This window comes from Mus caroli, unplaced genomic scaffold, assembly GCF_978045245.1.
Source record: "Mus caroli unplaced genomic scaffold, Mus_caroli_1 scaffold_7, whole genome shotgun sequence".
Taxonomy (NCBI): Eukaryota; Metazoa; Chordata; class Mammalia; order Rodentia; family Muridae; genus Mus; species Mus caroli.
Genome location: NW_028227262.1, coordinates 25,472,624 through 25,493,384, shown reverse-complemented (window position 1 = coordinate 25,493,384; position 20,761 = coordinate 25,472,624). Strand labels below are relative to the sequence as shown.

At 37.3% G+C, this 20,761-nt stretch overlaps 1 protein-coding gene across 1 annotated transcript in view; it reads left to right on the top strand.

Moving 5' to 3' along the window:
• Positions 1–20,761, top strand: part of LOC147003821 (vomeronasal type-2 receptor 26-like) — a 41,616-nt gene continuing 20,855 nt past the window's right edge. Inside the window, exons 1-5 of the mRNA XM_085839954.1 lie at positions 1–292; positions 1,429–1,726; positions 6,723–7,532; positions 16,411–16,635; positions 19,053–19,176. Of these exons, the coding sequence (XP_085696080.1) occupies positions 78–292; positions 1,429–1,726; positions 6,723–7,532; positions 16,411–16,635; positions 19,053–19,176 (1,672 nt within the window). The 5' untranslated portion in view covers positions 1–77. The remainder of the gene's footprint in view (positions 293–1,428; positions 1,727–6,722; positions 7,533–16,410; positions 16,636–19,052; positions 19,177–20,761) is intronic.

Genomic DNA, 20,761 nt, shown 5'->3' with positions numbered 1-20,761 from the left:
TGCTGTGCTATCTGGACCAATTACTTCAAGTATCTCAACTGATTTCTGGGTTTTATCAATTATTTATCGATGTTAGTATGAAATTACTCATTGCTTTCTCTCTGTGGGTTGTTCTCATTGTATTCCAGGAACAAATTACTTGTTTCTACTTAAGTATACCTGCTTCTCTTGGCTACTATCAAGATGGGGATTTTGTGATTGGAGGATTCTTCTCCCTTAGAGTGATGGATAAACCCTTCAGAAATAAATTTAGCTTTAAAAATGCGTCTAATATACCAGAATATGTTTACATGTAAGTGTTTGGCTTCTCTCATTAAAAAAATATTGCTTCATTATTCCATACATATATACAATATATGTTGATCAAACCCTCCTCTATTGAATCCTTTCCACTGTCCATTGTCTCCTCTCTCTCAAGTTCATTCTCTCTGTCTCCTTGCATGTCTGTCTATCTGTCTCTGTTTCTTTCTGTATCTCTTTCTCAACTTCATGGATTCTGTCTCACTCTCACTTTTTACTCTATGGAGTTTATTCAGGCATGCCAGTACTACAGGAGTATAGGCCATCATCTAGAGTCTACACAAGCTAAAACTTCTAGAAAGAAACTGACACCTTGTTCCCCAGTAGCCACCAAATGCCAATACCTACACAGCTGACTGGCTCTATGTTTGTCGCTCCTCTACTCATGCTTTATACTCTTAAATATGTGAGAAGATTTTGAAAGCACTTTGCAATTGTAAATAATTTTTCTTTGTGATTATTTAGTGTATCATAGTGAGAACACATTATTTTTCCTGTTTAAATTTTCTTGAAATTATTTTTTTAATTACTATGGTTGATTAAGCACTGTGTATTTCCTCAAGGTTTATCATATTTTCAAAGTCCACATGAAAAACTGTTTCAATGTTGGCTATTTTCAACATTTTAATTTCTTATTTTATTTCTTCCATTTATTTCTTCCATTTTAATTTCTCAGACACAAAACACACAGTAAAAAGTTAAATTTGTACATTTCAAAGCGTGCAGTGGTGCAAAACTTAAATCCCAGAACTTGAGAAGCAGAGGCAGATAGATCTCTATGAGTCTGTGGTTAACCTAGTCTACATAGTGTGTTTCAGTCCAGCCTGGGCTGAATAGTGAGACTCTGTCTCAAAAAATTTCAAAACAAAAATTGTGAATTTGATAATAAGTTGTACTATGAATTTTCATTTTTAAGACAAATTCTTCTACATCTTTAATATAGAATATCCTGTTTATTTCTTCAATTATTGTCTATTAGATTGTTAAAAATAAAAATTCAGAATTGAGAGGGAGCATGAGAGGGACTCCAGGGAGAAAGTAGAGGGAATTAACTGATGTGATTATGTTTTATTAAAAATTAATATTAAAAAAGAACACAAAAATGATGTTTCCAATTTTTCCTCCTAGGGATCTTACCAAACATTATCAGCACATGTTAGCTATGGTTTTTGCTATAGAGAAAATCAACAAGAACCCAAATATTCTATTCAATATGTCACTGGGGTTCTATCTATTCAATGTTGACTTTCTTGAGATGAAGACCATGGAAACTTCTATGGCTTTGCTCTCAGGAGAGAGCCCCCCAATACCTAACTACACCTGCAGGCCTGAGAAGACTGATAAGCTGGTTGCAGTGATAGGAGGCATTTCAACAGGAATATCAACACAGATCTCCCGAGTTCTAAGTCTCTACAATGTCCCACAGGTACACAAATAATAATCATTTCTTAGGTTAAACATAGTAACATAGTAAAAAATGTTAGTTATTTCAGCTATTGTTTATTGATGATGTTTGGAACTAATTAAAATTTACTGTTTAGTTATCATTTTAACTCTAAAGAATAATTTACTCACAAGATGAAATCATGCTTGTATAACAAATTTAGTTTAAAACCTGTAAATTTGAAAAATTATAAAATAATGACAACCTGTATTCTAACCACTTCAAGAAAATGTCCTTTGCCTTGTACCATTGTTAATACTAACTTTCTTTTGTATCCAGATTTAGAGCATCACAAAGCATGAGGAATACAGTAATTCTACTAATATGTCTTCAGTGTAACAACCATGGACATTTTCCTGATTCTTTCACTGTGGTATCAGCTCATATTGCCACATAACATTTCCCTTTCCAAAGAGCACGGGTCAGACTTACTCTGGCTGATTGTTGGCAGTGTTTGTAAATTTTCTTTTTTGATATGAATGTGTCAATTTTTGTCTTTAAAATTCTTTCTGTTGATCAGTAATGACTTCTTATAAACAATCCTAGAGTAGTAGAAGTTTTTACACAAATGCATCTTACTTAGTAAAAAACATAAAAAGGGCTCTTTAGAAATATTGATTTGTCAATAACTGTTATTGGTACTTTCTGGTTTTCGCTATATTCATGAAGTAATTAAAAAATCTTTGTCAAGTGCATTAGGCTGCAATTTTATTTTTAATTTTTGCCTGTTTCTTTGCTTTCTAGACTAGTTCTCAACGTGCAGTCTTGACTTTCTTGAATTTCCTATGTGGTCCAAGATCCCCTTACAGAAATCCTCCTTCCTTTGCTTAACCAGGGCTGGGATTAAAGGCATGTATCCCCATGCCTGACCAGAAGTTTATTTTTATGTGTTTTTATGAATGAATTTTATTTCTTCTTTTAAATATTTGGCTTTGGACATATGCTTGTTAATGGCATTTATAATGATTTCATTTACTTATAAGAAATGTGTATATAATTGAACTTGGCTCATTTTTGTCACAGAGCCTCCAACCTGCCTCTCACTGGTTTCCAGACTCTCACCTAACAGCCCTACATTCTGTTTCCCTGCCATGAGCTGCTTTGAATTGATTTTTTGCACAAGGCAGAGAGATAGATAACCACCCACCTTAATTTTTTGACATGTGTTTAGATATTCAATTTCCCTTGCAATTTGTGGGAGCAATTGTCTTTTCTCCAAAATATGCTTTTAACTTTAGCTCTGTGAGGTTATTTATTGGTCTTCTGTTTAGTTTGTCAAAAGGTTTATCTTGTGTAAACACCATGTTGCTATGTTACCATAGCTAAGCAGTATAATTTGAGATCTGTGTTGGAAAACATGTACCAGTAACCTCTCTATTTAGGATGGCTTTGCCCAGTTGGGGTCTTTGTGTTTCCATATGAACTTTAGAATTGCCTTTGCTATTTTGTGAGAAGAGTCATAGGAAGTTTGATGAGAATTACCCGTAATGATATACAATTTTGGCATATTTTGTAATATTAATTTGGCCAATCTGTTTTCGTCCACATTCATCCAATTTTTAACTTCATCTTCAAAGCCTTAAAAGTCTTCCACCTCTTTGTCTAGGTTTATTCCTAGGTGCTTTATTTTTGTTTCACATCGTATTACTTCCATTATTTGTATCTCTACAAGTTCATTATTGACCTGTAGAAAGCTACTAGTTTGGATATCTATTCTGTGTTCCCTATTTGATGAATGCGTATATAAGGTTTGAGAGTTTCATACTTAAAATTCCATGAGGAGCCCATGAGAAAACGTTCCAACATAAACATATCATATAAACAGGAATAATTTACCTTCTTCTTACCCCATCTCTGTGTGTGTTTTCTTACTGTATTGATTTTCCTAGGATTAAAAAAAATGAATGACAATAGTGAATACTCTCTAGCACCCTTTTTGTAATATTACTAGTAAATTTTGAATTTTTCGTTTTATCCATGTCAGTGTCCCTGTATTCAGTAGTTAAGGAGGAATGATATTTGGTGATATTTGGGATGTCACACTCCTTTGGGAGTTCATGTTTCTGTGGTCTCTGTGTTCTAGTTGGAAGTCTGTTGGCTTGGATATTTCTTTTTATTTTACTTGTATTCTTATTGTTTAGCAACATAATCCCTTTATGTAAATACATTTTAATATTAGAAAGAGAGACAGACAGACAGAGAAAGAGAGAGAGAGAGAGAGAGAGAGAGAGAGAGAGAGAGAGAGAGAGAGAGAGAGAGAGAGAGAGAGAGATGAGAGAGATTGGGCAAAGAGAAGTAAGTGGTTATGAACCACCTTGCACAGTTGCTGGGAATTGAACTTTGATCCGTAGTTATTTTTTATCTGCATATGATGCATGGGTTTCATTATGGCCCAATCACATGCATTTTGTTCTCATTGTCTACATCCTGATGCTGCTTACACTCTCCCATCTTGCTGTTCTGCTCTCTGAACAAACTTCTTTCAGCTTTTAAATCAGTGTTTTATTACTTTCCCCTGCCTTAGGATTTTCTTTACCATTCCAGTGGTTCCCTTTCTAGTTCTCTCTCTCTCTCTTTCTCTCTCTCTGTTTGTGTGTACATGTATGTGTGTGTGTGCATGTATGTGTGTATAGTATGTGACACCTGTGTGTATGATGTGTGTCAGGTATGTGTTACTATTGTTTCCCAGGACTGTGCAGGTAGCTATGTCAGCAGACTCACACATGGAGACCAGATAGTCTTCCTCCATCTCTATCTACACTGCTGTTTTGAATCAGGGTCTTTCACTTAATGAGAAGCTTGAGATTCTGGGCTGACTAGTCAGCAAGCTCTTAGGATTTACCTGTCTCAACTATGCTCTTTGGGGTACAAGCAAAGGTAGGCAGCTCTGATTTGCTATGGAGAGGCTGATGATACTAATACAGGCCCTTATGCTTGCAGATCATGCACTTGCAACACATAGTGCATTCTATCCAGCCCCATGATATACATACATACATACATTCATATTACATGTAATTTTTAAAGTTAGTGTAAAAAGTGGATTTATCATGGTATCTTCATGCATGTATAGCATTATAGATTACTCTTCAGTTCCCTTAGGTTTGGACTATCAAACTACACAGGTATAGTCTGATTCTGAGGTCAGCTCCTAGTCAGCAAGACAGTAAATAAAATCCTCCCTCCATAAACTGCCTGATCCAAGCCTCCTTCTACCTAACTATTCAGTTTGTTGCCATTGTGAACTGCCAGTTTCACACGAGTGACCTGAGGCAGACACATCCAGGCCTGTTCTTCTGCCTGCAGGCTCTGTGAGGTGCTGTTACTTCCCATTCTCAGTCCCTCACAGTAGGTCAGTGTTAGATGATCAGTTCTCTCCTGAGATGGCAGTCTACTACAGGCCTCTCAGTCATGGAGAGTGACAAGCTAAAGCTCTTCTGTTTGGTCAGCTCATCTCCCTGGAGGAGCAGCTGTCTTCCTGAGAGCAACACCTGAATTGGAGACCTGAAAGGAGCCTGGGCTTGTCCGGTCAGCAGGACAACAGGTCTTTCTACCACAGACTCTTGCCTTATCTTTTGGATGCACTTTTCTCACATTTCAAAAACATATTTTCTAAAATTATGGTTTAAGAGTAGTTCACTCAGATTTTGGAATATTTTAAGTAAACATAATTGTAAACTAGTTTCATGGGCCTCATGAGCCCATTAATAATGTTTAATAATATAAAAAAACTGCATCAATTTTAACACCTATTTATATTGCTTATTTTGTGCACTTACTAAGAATTGAGTATTTCTTTATGCTACTGTTTCCTTCCTCAGTGTACTCATGTTTGCTTCATTTTCTGATTTCTTCTTTCCTATTATTTCTCCTCTGTCTCCCTATCTACCCCTCTCTCCCAGTCAATTAACATGCATTGAGTGTCTATATTCAGTCACCATGATTATGGATTCAATAAGTGAAATGTTCACTTAACATTCCAATTCAGATACCTGGTGAGAAGTCAGTGAATGGAGCCAGGGTGTGAGTTGTGGATTATGCCATGTTTTAGTGGGCATTTGGTTTTAGGAGATTACTGAGGGAATTTGTGTGGAAAGGTGTTTCAAGTCTCAATTAGAGCCATGGGACACTGGGATATTCTAATATCACTAGTGTAGAAATACATAGAAGTTTCTATAAGGCAGACCAGTAGTATTGGCCAAACAACGAAAAAAAAAATCCCGGAACTCATTTAGGAGCACATTTTAAAGAAATGGATTGTTTCTTGCCAATAAGTGAAGTGAATTTTAATAATTGATCAGTTGTTTGGCAAATTAATGTTCTAGTTCACTCCAAACCCCAGAGGAGATATCCTAAAGTGCATAGGAATGACAGTGTAGTCATCTCATTTAAAGTTTTTCTGGTAATAAGGACAGCAACGTGATGGGAGTGAGCAGAGGCTACTGTTAAATAGTAACTTTACAACAGTCATTGAGGTAGATAGTCTTCTCTCTTAAGCAAGCTTGTATTAAGCATGACAGAATGCCAAAAACAAAGGAATGTGTAGGGAAATACAGACTTCACTAGTGGGTTTTAACTTGCTTCTTAGATTCTTCTTTACTGGATAATTAGTAATGGATTTGTGACTTCAAATAAAAGGTCTTTAGTGTACATTTTTCTTCAGTTCCATATCAAGAGGAAGATAATTTTGTTATGGAAAGTGACAGATTTGCAAATGCTCTAGTTTGACTGGTAGTTAAACTAGAACCGAGAGAACGGGATAAACATACTGTGACCTTGAATAATACATTTAATAAACGTGAAAAAAAGATACACTTCATGAAAGGACTAAAAAATAAATGATGAATTATAGGTAACATGAGTTATTTCTTAGCAAAGTGATTTAACTCTTTAATTTCTCCTAGAGTGCATTAACAGAAGAGGTAAACCAATTCATTCTAATAGTCATGTCTTAAGTAATAACTTTCTTTCTGCTTAGATCAGCTATGCTCCTTTTGATCAGAGTCTTGGGACCAGAGTCCAGCTCCAGTCTCCTTACCAGTTTCCTGTGCACAACACGGCTCTGTATCATGGAATTATTCAACTGCTGCTATACTTCACTTGGGTCTGGGTTGGCCTGGTGGTCCCAGATGATATGCGGGGAGAACTCTTCCTTAGGGACATCACAGAGGAGATGATGAACCATGGACTTTGTGTTGCATTTGCAGAAAAGGTTCAAGAAATTAATGCTGAGGATAGAGTAAACAAGAAGCTTTTTATGGAAAGATTCACACTGACACGTGTTATCATTGCATTTGGTGACACATATTCTCTTCTGATGCTTGTAGATCACATCATTTTCTATACTACTTTTCGTAATGTCTGGATTACAACTTCTGATTGGGATATCACCACATTTCTTTCTCAGCAACATAAAAGTTATGTATACTTTGGTGGAGCATTATCATTTTCTGATTGCATGGATCAAATTCTGGGATTTAAAGATTTTCTCAGAAATGTTCAACCTAGAAAATACCCTCATGATATCTTTATTCAGAATATATGGGCAATCTTATTTGAATGTCCACATTTCAATCAGTATGAAGCCAGGGAACTAAGTCAATGTGAGCCAAATGGCAGCCTGAGCACACGACCTCTGCATGTTTGGGATATGAGTACGTCACCCTATAGCTCCAAAGTCCATTCTGCTGTATATGCCATTGCCCAGGCACTCCATGAGGAGCTGTCACTCAGAGTGGAAGGAGGCTCAATGGATAAAAGTGTACTCCGGGCTCCTCTCCCTTGGAAGGTAGCAATAGCTGGTCTTGTGTTTTCCTAGGTTGTTGCAACTTGACTTGCAAGTTCTGTATTTTATTTCATGAACTTTCATAGTTCCTTTCTAATTAGTGATATAATTCAGGAAAAACACATTACAGTGTCTAAAGTTGAACTAACATTTCTGTCAGAAAACAATATAAGCATGGTGCTGAAAAACAATTGTCTTCCTAATTTAAGCACATTCAAACCATAATTTTCAGGCCCTTACATTGTCACATCTCTTTATTATTGGTTTTATTGTTTTTGTGAAGAAACTATAGAGTACAACTCAAATGCTTTGGAGAAGTATAAATCTGAGATATTTATTTTGAGGTATTTCAGGACATTTGATGCCAACAGTTTGTTTTATTTAGATAAACAAATCCTAGAAAGAACACATAGCTCTATAAAGGCAGACATTGTTATCAATGACTATTCTCCAGTGTGTGTGGCTTCATGAGTCTGAAGACAGCCTTTACTGTATATTCAGATCTCATCTTTAAAATCAGATCCCAATCCCATTTGAAACAGAAAAAAAATTCTCTAAAATGATTATGGATTGAATGGAGTGGCACTTATTATGACTCATCATCTTCCCAAATGTTTACCCTCTGTTCTTGCTTACCTTTACAAACCTGCTGAGTTTCTAATGATGTACCAAAGTTCCTTCCTCTTCATCCTTGTCAACACTTTAGTTTTTGAGATTGTTTAAATTTGCTCATTGTTTGGTACTTTTTTTGTTTTTGTTTTTGTTTTTTCGAGACAGGGTTTCTCTGTGTACTTTGGCTGTCCTGGAGCTCACTCTGTAGATCAGGCTGGCCTCAAACTCAGAAATCCGCCTGCCTCTGCCTCCCAAGTGCTGGGACTAAAGGCATGTGCCACCACCGCCCAGCCTGTTTGGTACTTTCAATCACCTAATTAATGAATTGTGGGCATTTTCTACCTCTACCCCATTGCATTCCCTACTCCTCCATCCCCTCTTGGAGGCTTTTTCCTAAGCAGCACTCTCTCATTCTCATGACTTCTTTTTGTAGGTAGGATCCTTTGAATTTGATTAGAGTTTTTGACACAGGACTATGGATTATTGCTGGACTAAGGGATTATCTCTTCAGATCACATAAATCTTTTGTGTTTCTTTAATTCGACATCAGGCATGCTAACACATAGAAAGTGGTATAGCTTATCGTGAGCTGAATTCCCCTTTCTCTTGGTTCAGTGATGTTAAATGTCTTTCCACACTTTATGGGCACATGTATCTCTTTCTTGATAAAACAATGTAACTGGCCTTTTTTTTTTCTTTTTTTAACTTTTTGACTAAATCATTTCATTAATTACTTATAATTTGGGATAATATCCCTTCATTAGGTGTCTTGCTTGCAAATATCTTCTTCCATTCCATGAATTGTCCTTTTACACTGTTGGTTGTTTTCTTTGTTGTATAGATGCTTTCTTGATAGGAAATTTTATCTTAGTTTTCACTGACTGTTTTTTATATCCTGTTTGAAAAAAATGATCAGCAAGATCAATGCCATCATAGGACTTCCCTCTCTGCTTTACTATAGGAGTTTTTTCATTCTGAGGTTTAGCTGTGTTATTATATATTTTGGTGTATGAAACAGACAAAAATCCAACTGCAGTTTTGCACCCTGTTTTCACAAGAGCCTTTGTAGAAGAGACTTCATTTCACCCTTTGCATGTTTATGTTGTTGCATGTGTTCATTTGGTTTCTGGATTTCTGTCCAGCTCCTCTGTGATGTGTGTACATTATATGTCATGCTGTACTGTTGCAATTTTATAAAACCATTTGGAATTGGAAATGCAATGCTTTAAATTTTTTCTTCTTGATCAAGTTTGCAAAAGGCATGTCCTGTGAGGATTTTAGGCCTTGAGAAAAACATTCAGATTTTCATAGAGACTGCCCTAATCTGTGAAACTTTTGTAGAATGAACTATTTTAAACAGCATTAGCTCTTCTAATCCTTGATATTGTTTCCTTTCTATGTCTTTTCAATCTCTTTCATCAGTGTCTTATAGGTTTTATCATAGATATATTGTACCTACTTGGTTAAATATTTTCCTAATTAGAAAAATAATTAGGAATATTGTTTTATTATTTCTACTGGCATATATTTATTTACATGGTGCTGGGTTTCATGAGGATAATTACATACAAGTGTATATATAAATACTAATTTGACTATGCTTCCCCTCAATTCCCTCACTCCACTTTCTACTCCCTGCAGAGGTGTGGTGGTTTGAACGAGAAATGTACCCCCAGGCTCTGTATTTGAACAATAGGTTCCTGAGGCATTTTTTCTAGAGAAATTTGGATGATGGAGAGTTCTTGCTCTAAATATATCGATGCAGAAGGGATTTGGCATTTATTTATCTTCACCTTACTTCAGGGCCACCCTCTTGTCTTGCAGACAAGGATGGGAACATCAGCTTCCTATGCCATCTCATGTGCTTGCTGTCATGTTCCTCACCATGATAGACTCTGGTCCCCCTGAAACCATAGGCCCAAATAAACTCTTCCTTCTGTGAGTTGCTTGGCTCACAGTGTTTTATCACAGCAATAGATCAGTAACTAATACACACTTGTGTTAGTCATATTTGATGCTTTACACAGTTCTGTCTTTACTCCCATGTCTTATTTTTTATGTCCGTGTGTGTGTGTGTGTGTGTGTGTGTGTGTGCGTGTGTGTGTGTACTTTTGGGCATGTGCATGTATGTGTACAGTCATACACAATTGTGTGGGCATGTGTATGCATGTGTGCATACAGGTGCTTATATTGTCCATGTATGTGGATGTTTTTGTTATAAACTAAACACTACAAATGAGTGAAAAAACCCTACAATATGTGACTACACGAGTCACATATTTCCTTAATATGATCATTTTCACACAACAATTTTCTCATAAATGGCATAACACCATTAGTCTTTATAGATAGATATATTTCTAACATGTGTATTCCAAATTTTCTTTAAGCATTCATTAACTGTTAGACACTATATTAATTATTTTCCTGCTGCTGTGACAAAACACTATGACCAAGTACACTCATAGGAGAAATAGTTTGGCTTACAGTTCTAGAGGTAAGGGTTTCCTTGTGGAAAGGAAGCACAGCAGGAAGCATTGGGTATGGTGACAGGAGCAGGAGATCATATTTCAATCAGAAGACAAAACAAAGAGAACCAACTGAAAAGTCTCTATTCTCTCAAAGCCCATTCCCAGTGATGTGTATTCTCCTGCAAGGCTACATCTCTGAAATCTCCTGAAACACTGACAACGTACTAGGTGAAAAGTGTTCAACACCTTAATCTATGTGGGACAGTTTTCGTCAAGCCACCTGACATTCCTAAGCTGAGTCATGAACTCATTATTGCTGCAGTAAGCCCTAACATCAAGTACTTCTGATACACTGACCTAAAAGCCCTTCAAGTAAACATCAAGAAGTGATGGAGCTGGATCCTAGGGTAGGACCTTTTCGTTTTTTTTTTGTTTTTTTTTTTGTTTTTTTTTTGGTTTTTTTTTGTTTTTTTTTAATATCCCTCTGAATTCTAGAGTGGCTGGCCTAATTCACATCCCCTCTAGCAGTGTGTAAGCATTCTCTTTTCTACATATTAGGCAATATCTGTTAATATATGGATTTTCTATTGGGGTAAAGAAGTAACCAAAACTGAGTTATGGAAGAAGGAGTTTATTTTGGTTTAGGTTCCAGAGGGAGAGTCCTTAATGGTGGGGAGGCGTAGCAGCAGAAAGGTAGAATAAGAAGCAGAGAGATCATATCTTCAACCACATGTAAGAACCAGAGAAAGCAGAATTGGGAACAAAACACCCAGGGAAGGAGTTACAGAGACAAAGTTCGTAGCGGTGATGAAAGGATGGACCATTTAGAGACTGCCGTACCCAGGGATCCATCCCATAATCAACTTCTAAACGCTGACACCATTGCATACACTAGCAAGATTTTGCTGAAAGGACCCAAATATAGCTGTCTCTTGTGAGACGATGCTGGGGCCTAGCAAACACAGGAGTGGATGTTCACAGTCAGCTATTGGATGTATCACAGGGCTCCCAATGGAGAAGCTAGAGTAAGTACCCAAGGAGCTAAAGGGATCTGCAACCCTATTGTTGGAACAACATGATGTACTAACCAGAACCCCGGAGCTCTTGTCTCTAGCTGCATATGTATCGAAAGATGGCCTAGTCAGCCATCAATGGAAAGAGAGGCCCATTGGACTTGCAAACTTTATATGCCCCAATATAGGGGAATGCCAGGGCCAAAAGAATGGGAATGGGTGGATAGGGAAGTGGGGGGGGCGCTATGGGGGACTTTTGGGATAGCATTGGAAACGTAATTGAGGAAAATATGTAATAAAAATATTAAAAAAAAAAAAAAAGAACCAGAGAAAGTATGTGGGATGAGGCTACATAGTCTCAAAGCCCAGTCCAGTGGCCTTCTTCCTTCAGCAATGCTCCATGGTCTAAAAATTCCATCACCTCTCAAAACATCACTTCTGACAGGGACTAAGTATTCAAACACCTTAATCATGTTGGAGCATTGATTATTCAAATCACTATATATATTTCCACTGTTTGAGTTCTGTGTGTGAGTGTGTGTGTGAGTGTGTGTGTGTGTCTTTGAGAATTCTCAAATTTTCTTACAGTGTGGTTTGATCTGATTAATTCTCCTTCCCTCCAACTTTCCCTTTCTACACACAGATTTGCATCCTACACTCTTAAAACCCTTCTAGGTCAATTCTTTCTATACTAATAATTTTGGATATGTTGCCTTCTACTGGTGCATGGTCATACTTTTAGAGAAAATTGACTGTCCGTTCCAATAGCTTACAATTGCCAGTGGCATCTGAGGTATGGGTGGGACTCAATGCTCATATACTTTAGACTGGCTTGTGCTTTTGAAGTCTCATACATGTTATCAAAACTGAACTTGTATGTGCAGCTGCTTTGCAGTGTCCAGAAGATACTGTTTTTTTGTAATCATCCACCGACTTATTATATGGGATTCATCCACTGACTTGTATTCCATAAGGCTAATATTGTATTATTCAAAACATTTTTTAATGAAACTATATTTTGCTTATATTCTTTTCTTCCCCAAGTTCATCCATCTCCCTGCCTCCTCCCAACCATATTTTCTTTCTCAAAAAACAAAACAAAACAAACAAACAAACAAAAAACAAAAACAGACCAAAACTCATTACAACCAACTACCCAAAACCAGGAGAAGAAAATAAAATCACATTTCCCCCAAAACATGATAAAATAAAATGTCACACTGTAAACAAATTAAAATATACGTACACAAAAACAATGGAGTACATTATGTTGGTCATTTGCTCCTGAACATGAGACTTGCCCTGGAGTGGTTGATATGAGAGAAGAATATTATTTTTAAAAAATAATAAAATAATAACCCTTCCCACATAGTTCAGAGAACAGTATAAAAGAGGAGGCACTTTCCTTTCTGTTGTCTGACTTCCATGCCATAGTTTTGTTTTATTAAATTATTTTGTTTTATTTAAGAAGAGCAGATGAATGAGTGTCACTCTGTGGGAGAAAACCGGTTTTCCATTTCCCAGCAGGTATAAGTGAGTGTTCAGTTGTTCATTTTTAATCTAGTGACTAGATTTTTATTCAGTTCATTCATTCACTCATTCATTTATTTTATTATTTTAGAAAAATATTCTTCTCTCATACAATACATTCCAACTGCTGAACTCCAACTCTCCATCCCCACCATTCCCATTCCCATCCCTGCTCAACCTTGATTCCCTGTTCCTCAGTCCTCCATCTAGAAAATGGAGGAATCCCAGGGATATCAACATGGCATAACAAGATACAGTGAGTTGGGCACATACCCTAATATCAAGGCTGAATATGGCCACCCAGCATGAGGAAAAGGATACCACAAGGAGGCAAAAGAAGAGTCAGATATACACACTCCTCTACTGTTAGGAGTCCCACACCACAGCAAGCTAAACAACCATAGCATATATGCAAATGACCCAGTGCAGATATGTACAGGCTCTGTACTTTTCCATTCAGTCTCTTTTAGCCACTATAAACCTTTCTTCTTTGATTCTGTAAGATGTGTTCTCCTGGTGTCCTGGAACACTCTTTCTCCTACAATCCTTCCTTCCATTTTCCATGGGATCCCCAAGCAATGCATAACATTTGGCTGGGGATCTCTGAATCTGCTCCCATCAATTGTTACATGAAGTCTCTGATAAACTCTGGTCTAAGCACTGCTCTATGAGGATAGCAGAATAGCCTTAGAAATCTGATTTTGACTAGTTGTGTTGTGGTGGTCTATTGTGTTTAGTTTTCTCTTAGTTTTCTAAGCAACCCAGCTTCATGTTCCTGGCCATCCAGGCAGTATCTGGCATGGTATGCATCTCATGGCTTGAGTGTCAAGTTATACCAGTCATTGCTTGTTCACTTCCACAGATTTAGAGCCACTGTTGTCCTGGCACATCCTGCAGTCAGGACAGGTTGTGAATCCAAGGGTTTGTAGCTGAGTTGGTGTCCAAGGAGTCTTGCCTAGTTACAAAAGATGGTCATTTCAGGATCCATATTCTCCATTACTAAGTCCTTACTTAGGTCACTTTCATATGTTCCAGGAAGTGTCACTCCTCTGGGTTTTGACATTGACTCTAAATGCCCCACAATTCCATCTCTCTGTGTGTCTTCCTGTCCATAACTTCTACCTCCATACCTCCCTCCCAAACTCTTCCTTCTTTTTCCCATCTCTGTCCACACCTCTATCTCTAATCACCCACAAAATCTATTCTATTTTCCATTCCCAGGGAGATCCATATGACCTGTACCTTCTACCCACAGAATCCTCCTTGTTACTTAGCCTTTTCTAGGTCTGTGGATTGTAACATGATTATCCTTTATTTTACAGCTAATAACAACATATACATAACTATATGCTATGTTCTCCATTCTGGGTCTCGGTTGACTTACTCTGGATCTTTTCTGGTTCCATCCATTTGCCTGCAAATATCACAGTCCCGTTTACCTAAGAGCTGATTAGTAAACCATGGTGTAGATGTCTTATAATTTGCTGATCCATTCTTCAGTTGAGAAACTTTTAGGTTTTTATCCAGTTTCAATTTTAAAGAAAGCCACTGTGAACTTAGATGAGCTAGTGTCCTTGTGGCAGGATGGAGTGTCATTTGGGTTTACACCCAAGAGTAGCATAGCTATATCCTGAGGTAGATCGATTCCCAGTTTTCTGAGGAGCCAGCATATTGATTTACATAGTGGCTGTACAAGTTTTCAGTCCCTCCATCAATGCAGAAGTGCCCTCCTGTCTCTACATCCTCACCATCATGAGCTCTGTCTTTGAGCTTAGTCATTCTAAAAAGGTGGAAGACAGAATCCCAAAGTAGTTTTGTTTTGCTTCCCTAATGGCTAATGATATTGAATATTATTTTACATGTTTTTCAGCTAATAGAGATTCCTCTATTGGGAATTCTCTGTTTACATAAGTACCTCATTTTTTCATTTAGATTGTTTGGTTTGTTGCTGCCTATGCTCTTCAGTTTTTTATATATTTTGGATATTAACTCTCTGTCAGATGTTGAGTTGGTATAAATCATTTCCCATTATGTAGACTTTGGCAGTTGTTCTTTGACTTGCAGAAGCTTTGTGATATCATGAAGTCGCACGTGTTAATTATTGATGTAAGTGCCTGCACTATTAGTGTTCCATTTAGAAAATTGTCTTCTGTGCCAACGTGTTTAAAGCTGTTCTCTACTTTTTCTTCCTTCAAGCAGTGTGTCTTATTTAATGTGATTGTTAATTTACCTTGAGTTTTATGCGGGTGATCAATGTAGAGCTATTCACATTATTAAGCATGAAGATATAGAGTTAGAATAGCACCATTTGTTGAAGATTCTTTCGTTTTTCCATTGTGTGTTCTGGCTTCTTTATCAAAAATCAGTTGTCCAGAGGTGTGTGGATTTACTTCTTCGCTTCAATTCAATTCCATAGCTCAACATGAATGATTCTATGAAAATACTTTGTGGCTTTTATTACTATATCACTGTGATACAATTTAAAATTAGGAATAGTGATACATCTTGAATTTATTTTTCTATTTATTATATTAATTCTACTGATCCACAAGTATGGGCGATCTTTACATCTACAGATATCTTCTTCTGTTTCTATATTCCACAAATTAAAATTTTATCATACAAGACTTTTGCTTGATTCATTTGGCTCCCCCTAAATATTTCATATTGTTTTGTGTCTACTGTGAAGAGATTTCTTTTCCTGATTGTTTTTTTTTTTTTTGTTTTGTTTGTCATTTTTATACAGGAAGGTTACTTTTTTTTTTTTTTTTTAGTTAATTTTGTGTACAGCCACATCTATGAAAGTGTTCATCAGACATAAGAATTCCCAGGTAGGGGTTACTTATATATACTCTCATGGAATCTGCAAATAATAATATCTTGAATTTTTATTTGCTAATTAGTACCCCTTGATCTCCTTCGTCTATCTTACTGCTGTATTGCCCATTTGGTTGAAAACATGTTACCTCCTGTATTTGCCATGTTTTTGTCTGAATATATGTATGTGTTTGTGTGTCTGTGTTCGTGGGTGTGCTTTTGTAGGTGTGCTTGTGGGTGTGTGTGTGTAGTGTGTTTGTGTGATATAGGCCTAGTGCTGGCATGAAATAGCCATATGACAAATGTTTGATATACATAACAATACAAAAGGCACAGGAACATACAGTTTGAGAAAGAAAGGGCAGTTAATGTAACCATGTTTATATAACTATAAATAAACTTATAGTGCAAGTTCTGAACATTATTTTTTTCTTTTAGCTCCATCCATTCTTACAAAAGGGACAGCTTGGGAGAAGCACCAATGAGGAGAACATTGTGAACAAGGAGATTTTGGTAACCGAGTTTGACATATTTAACTACCAGTCTCTGCAGAGTGGTAGAAAAGGTCAAGTGAAGGTTGGCAAGTTTGTCTTTGAATCTCACAATGTTCAACATTTTTCACTAAATGAAAAACTTATAACTTGGGGCAAATATGGCGAGGAGGTGAGTATCTTTGAGTTCAGTACCATGTGCTCTCCTCAGAGTGGAATTCCTCAGATAAGAGAGTTGTCAGAAGCAATCAGGTTTGGCCTAGAAAGAGCAAATAAATTTAATTCCCCAAAACTCAAAGCTTCTAATCACAGAATAGTAAGAGAGAGTTAAACTCAGGAATCCATCAGCTTCTGAGTCCCAGAAAAGTAAGAGACAGTCAATGGGTCTTTAGTCTTTGCCTTTCATCCATCACTGGGTCCCACCTCAATACCTGACTGCTGGTGTGGGACCCCAGCAAGTTATGCCTATTCTGTGTATTCTTTCAAGTGTTGGCTATATCCTATCTTTGATCCACTCTGTCAAATCTTTCTCTGATTCACCACTTTATCTGCACCATCAATTAGATTTTACTTTCAACTATGGGTGCTTCCTTCTGATACACACACACACAAACACACACACACACACACACACACACATATTTTTCTTTATTTACATTTCAAGTGTTATCCCCATTCCAGGTTTCCCCCCCTCCCAGAAACCCCCTATTCCCTCACCCCTCCCCATACATCTATGAGAGTGTTCCTCCACCTACCTACACAATCCCAACCCCCTGCCCTCCGTTCCCCTACACCTCTACCCTGGAGTATCTATCAAGCCTTCATTGGACCAAGAACCTCTCCTCCCATTGATGCCTGACAAGGTCATCATCTGTTATATATGCAGCTTGAGCCAGGTGTACTCCTTGGTTGGTGGCTTAGTCACTTTGAGCTCTGAGGAATCTGGTTAGTTGATATTGTGGTTCATCCTATGGGGTTGCATACCCCTTCAGCTTCTACAGTTGTTCCTCTAACTCCGCCATTGGTCCTATAGTTTGCTGCTAGCATCTGCCTCTGTATTTGTAAGGCTCTGGCAGGGCCTCTCAGGAGTCCTTTCAGCACACATTTCTTAGCATCCACAATAGTGTCAGAGTTTGATGACTGTCTATGGGATGAATTCCAAAGTGTGACACTCTCAGGATGGACTTTCCTTTAGTTTCTGCTCTGTACTTTGTCTGCATATTTGCTCCTGTGAGTATTTTGTTCCTCTTTCTAAGAAGTACCAAAGCACCCACGCTGTTGTCTTCCTCCTTGTTGAGTTTCATGTGTTCTGTGAGTTGTACTTGTGTATTCGGAGCTTCGGGCTAATATCCAATTATCAGTGAGCACATACTATGTGTGTTCTTCTGTGATTGAGTTATTTTACACAGGATGATATTTCCTAGTTCCATCCATTGGCCTAAAATTTCATGAATTCATCATTTTAAACAACAGAGTATACTCCATTGTGTAAATGTACCACATTTTCTTTATCCATTCTGGTGTTGAAGGACATCTGGGTTCTTTCCAACTTCTGACTATCTTAAATAAGGCTGCTATGAACATAGTAGAGCATTTATTTTTGTTATCTGCTAGAGAATCTTTTGGTTATATGCCCAGGAGTTGTATAGCTGGGTGCTCAGGTAATATTATGTACAATTTTCTGACTGCTTCCTAACTAGTTTTACCTTCTTTATTTGGTATTAAAGATGTGCTAAGGGCTGAGCACAACTAGAAAAGCTATTTTCAGTAAATAACACAGTCTCTGGATGCACAGTACAATTAAATATCCTAGACAGATATTTCTGGATTTGAATTTTAATTCTTTACGCACATTCATCCCCTTATTTTTGGAACTGTTCACCCTGAATATCTCAGTGATGTGATAAAAAGAGGTCTTACATAGTAATGTGGAACATTATGGTCCTCAAAAAACCAAATAAATTTTCTCCAATGTGAAACACTGGGCACATTAACCAGTTCAAGTCAGGTCTCATGTTCAGGATGAGTTTGGTAGCACAATAAGGGAATCAACAGTATTAATACAAATACTTTTATTTGGTTACAGCTTGATTGTTTTTTTTTTTTTTTTTTTTTGCTTTGATTTTCTTTTCTCGCTGTTGTGTTTTATTTTTCTAGGTTTGAAGGATTGTTGTTTTATTGGGATTTTGGTTTGTTCTTTGAGAAAGAATATAGATTTGGATGGGTAGGATGGAGGAGAGGATCTGTACAGACTTAGGGAAGGGAATGGATATGACCAAAGTATATTCAAAGTTTCAAAGTTGTTTTAAATATAATGAAACATAGTATATAAAATGTAATTTAAATAATAGCAGCTGAATGAAATAAAATCAATTGTTCAAAAGAGAGAAAGAAGAAAAAAGGAAGGAAAGAAAGAAAGGGAGAAAGAAATACAGGTAGTAAGAGACATGTTTTAAGGCTCACACTCTTAAAACATGGTAGTTTTTTGTTGTTACAGTACACAGAAATCCTGCTGAAATCTACCCTCTGGATGCTAATATTGAATGTCATTTATTGACTGCCTTTCCTCTTCCCATGTCTCCTCCACAGACTCCTTTATCTGTTTGCAGTCAAAGCTGTCCACTTGGATTTAGGAAAACAGCTGTTGAAGGGAAACCATTCTGTTGTTTTGATTGTGTTCCATGTCCAGATGGAGAGATTGCAAATGAAACAGGTATTTATAAGATGATTCTGAATGTGGAAATTTATAGAAATGATTCTGAATATTAGAATGATTCACAATGGGGCAGGGGCTTGTAACACAAATCCTGAAGACAGTTAACTTACAATACTTTAAAACAAGTTCTTGCTGGGTAAAGGTTGCATAGGTTTCAAGTTTCAGCACTCAGTATTTGGATCTCTAATTTAAAGGCTAGCCAAGTCTGCAGAGTGAGTTCCAGCACAGCCAAGTCGGCTCAGCGAAACCCTATCTTCATGATCAAGCAAAGACCCAGTCATTTTTGTTACTCTTGGTTGTTTCTTTATTAGCTGGTGGGTTATCTTGTCCAGATTAGTCTCAAAGATATGGTCTTCAACAATTTTTCAGGGTTATCTTCCTGGGTAACTAAGATGACCAGAGTGTGCTTCTGCATTTGGCCCTGTTTTGCCTTCTGCACATCTGCATTGAATTCAATTTATTTGCTTTGTACCCCTGCTTTTCATGAATGGGTATGTTACTGCTGTAGTAATAGCAATGGTTAAAGTTATTTCTCCCTGCATACCCTATACTATGAACAATGGTCTAAGGTACAGTCCCTGTATAACCAAAACAGTTAGCAGTTCCTGCCAACCTTAAAAATAGGGAAAGTTAATACTGTTTCTTTGCAATTACTTTGAATCTTGTGGGAACTCTCATTATGCATTCCCTGAGATGGTAAACTAGCATGTGGTCACTGTACAACTAAGCACTGAGATATCCCAGAGGATGAGTGATGTGCAGGGCTCTGAGTGATGTGCAGGGCTCTGAGTGATGTGCAGAAATACTCCTTCCACTGAACTGATGGTGTAGATGTCACATCTTCCTTAAATTAATTATAATGCAAACCTCCCCAGAGCATAACAGCAATGGTTCCTACCAGCTTTGTGTCCTTACTTACATCTAAAATCAATTTCAAAGCAGGTATTTTATCATGCCGATTTTATTCTCCTGAATGAAATGTTTACTTATCAATGACTTTAAAATAATGCGTTTTTTTGCTTTGTTTTGTTGGCAAAGTCATGGTAGTTTGCAAGCCCACTGCTTCTTCAGTGCTGGGCTTGTAGATGAGCACTACCAAGTACTTAATTTTTTGTTTGTTAAAATTAACTTTGTATTGGTACCTTGTGATTTTCACATAATACACTCCTATCCCTCTTATGTTCTCCTTCTCTTGTATTCACCTTCCCCTTGCAACCTTCCACTCTATTAAGAGAAACATGCCTCATTGTGGAAGCTGTGATATTATTATTCCCTTATGTCTACACTTCTTTGCTTGCCAATGTTGTTTGTTTGCAAATGTCCCTTGGAATGACTTATTGGTCTGCTGTGAGTTCTCTGGATTCTGCTACTCTATAGTTACTGGGACTCCTCTTGGATATCCGGTTTTTATTATCCTGTGTCATGGAGATCCTGAAGTTTTAGATATTTTGGAGTGGCCCCTTCTTTCACTCCAGAAGTTCATAGTGCTATAGATGTTGGGGTGGACCAATTCAAAGGCCTAGATCATAAAGACCTTCCTTCCTTTATGCTTTCTGGTTCAGTTCACGAACAACCCCTCATA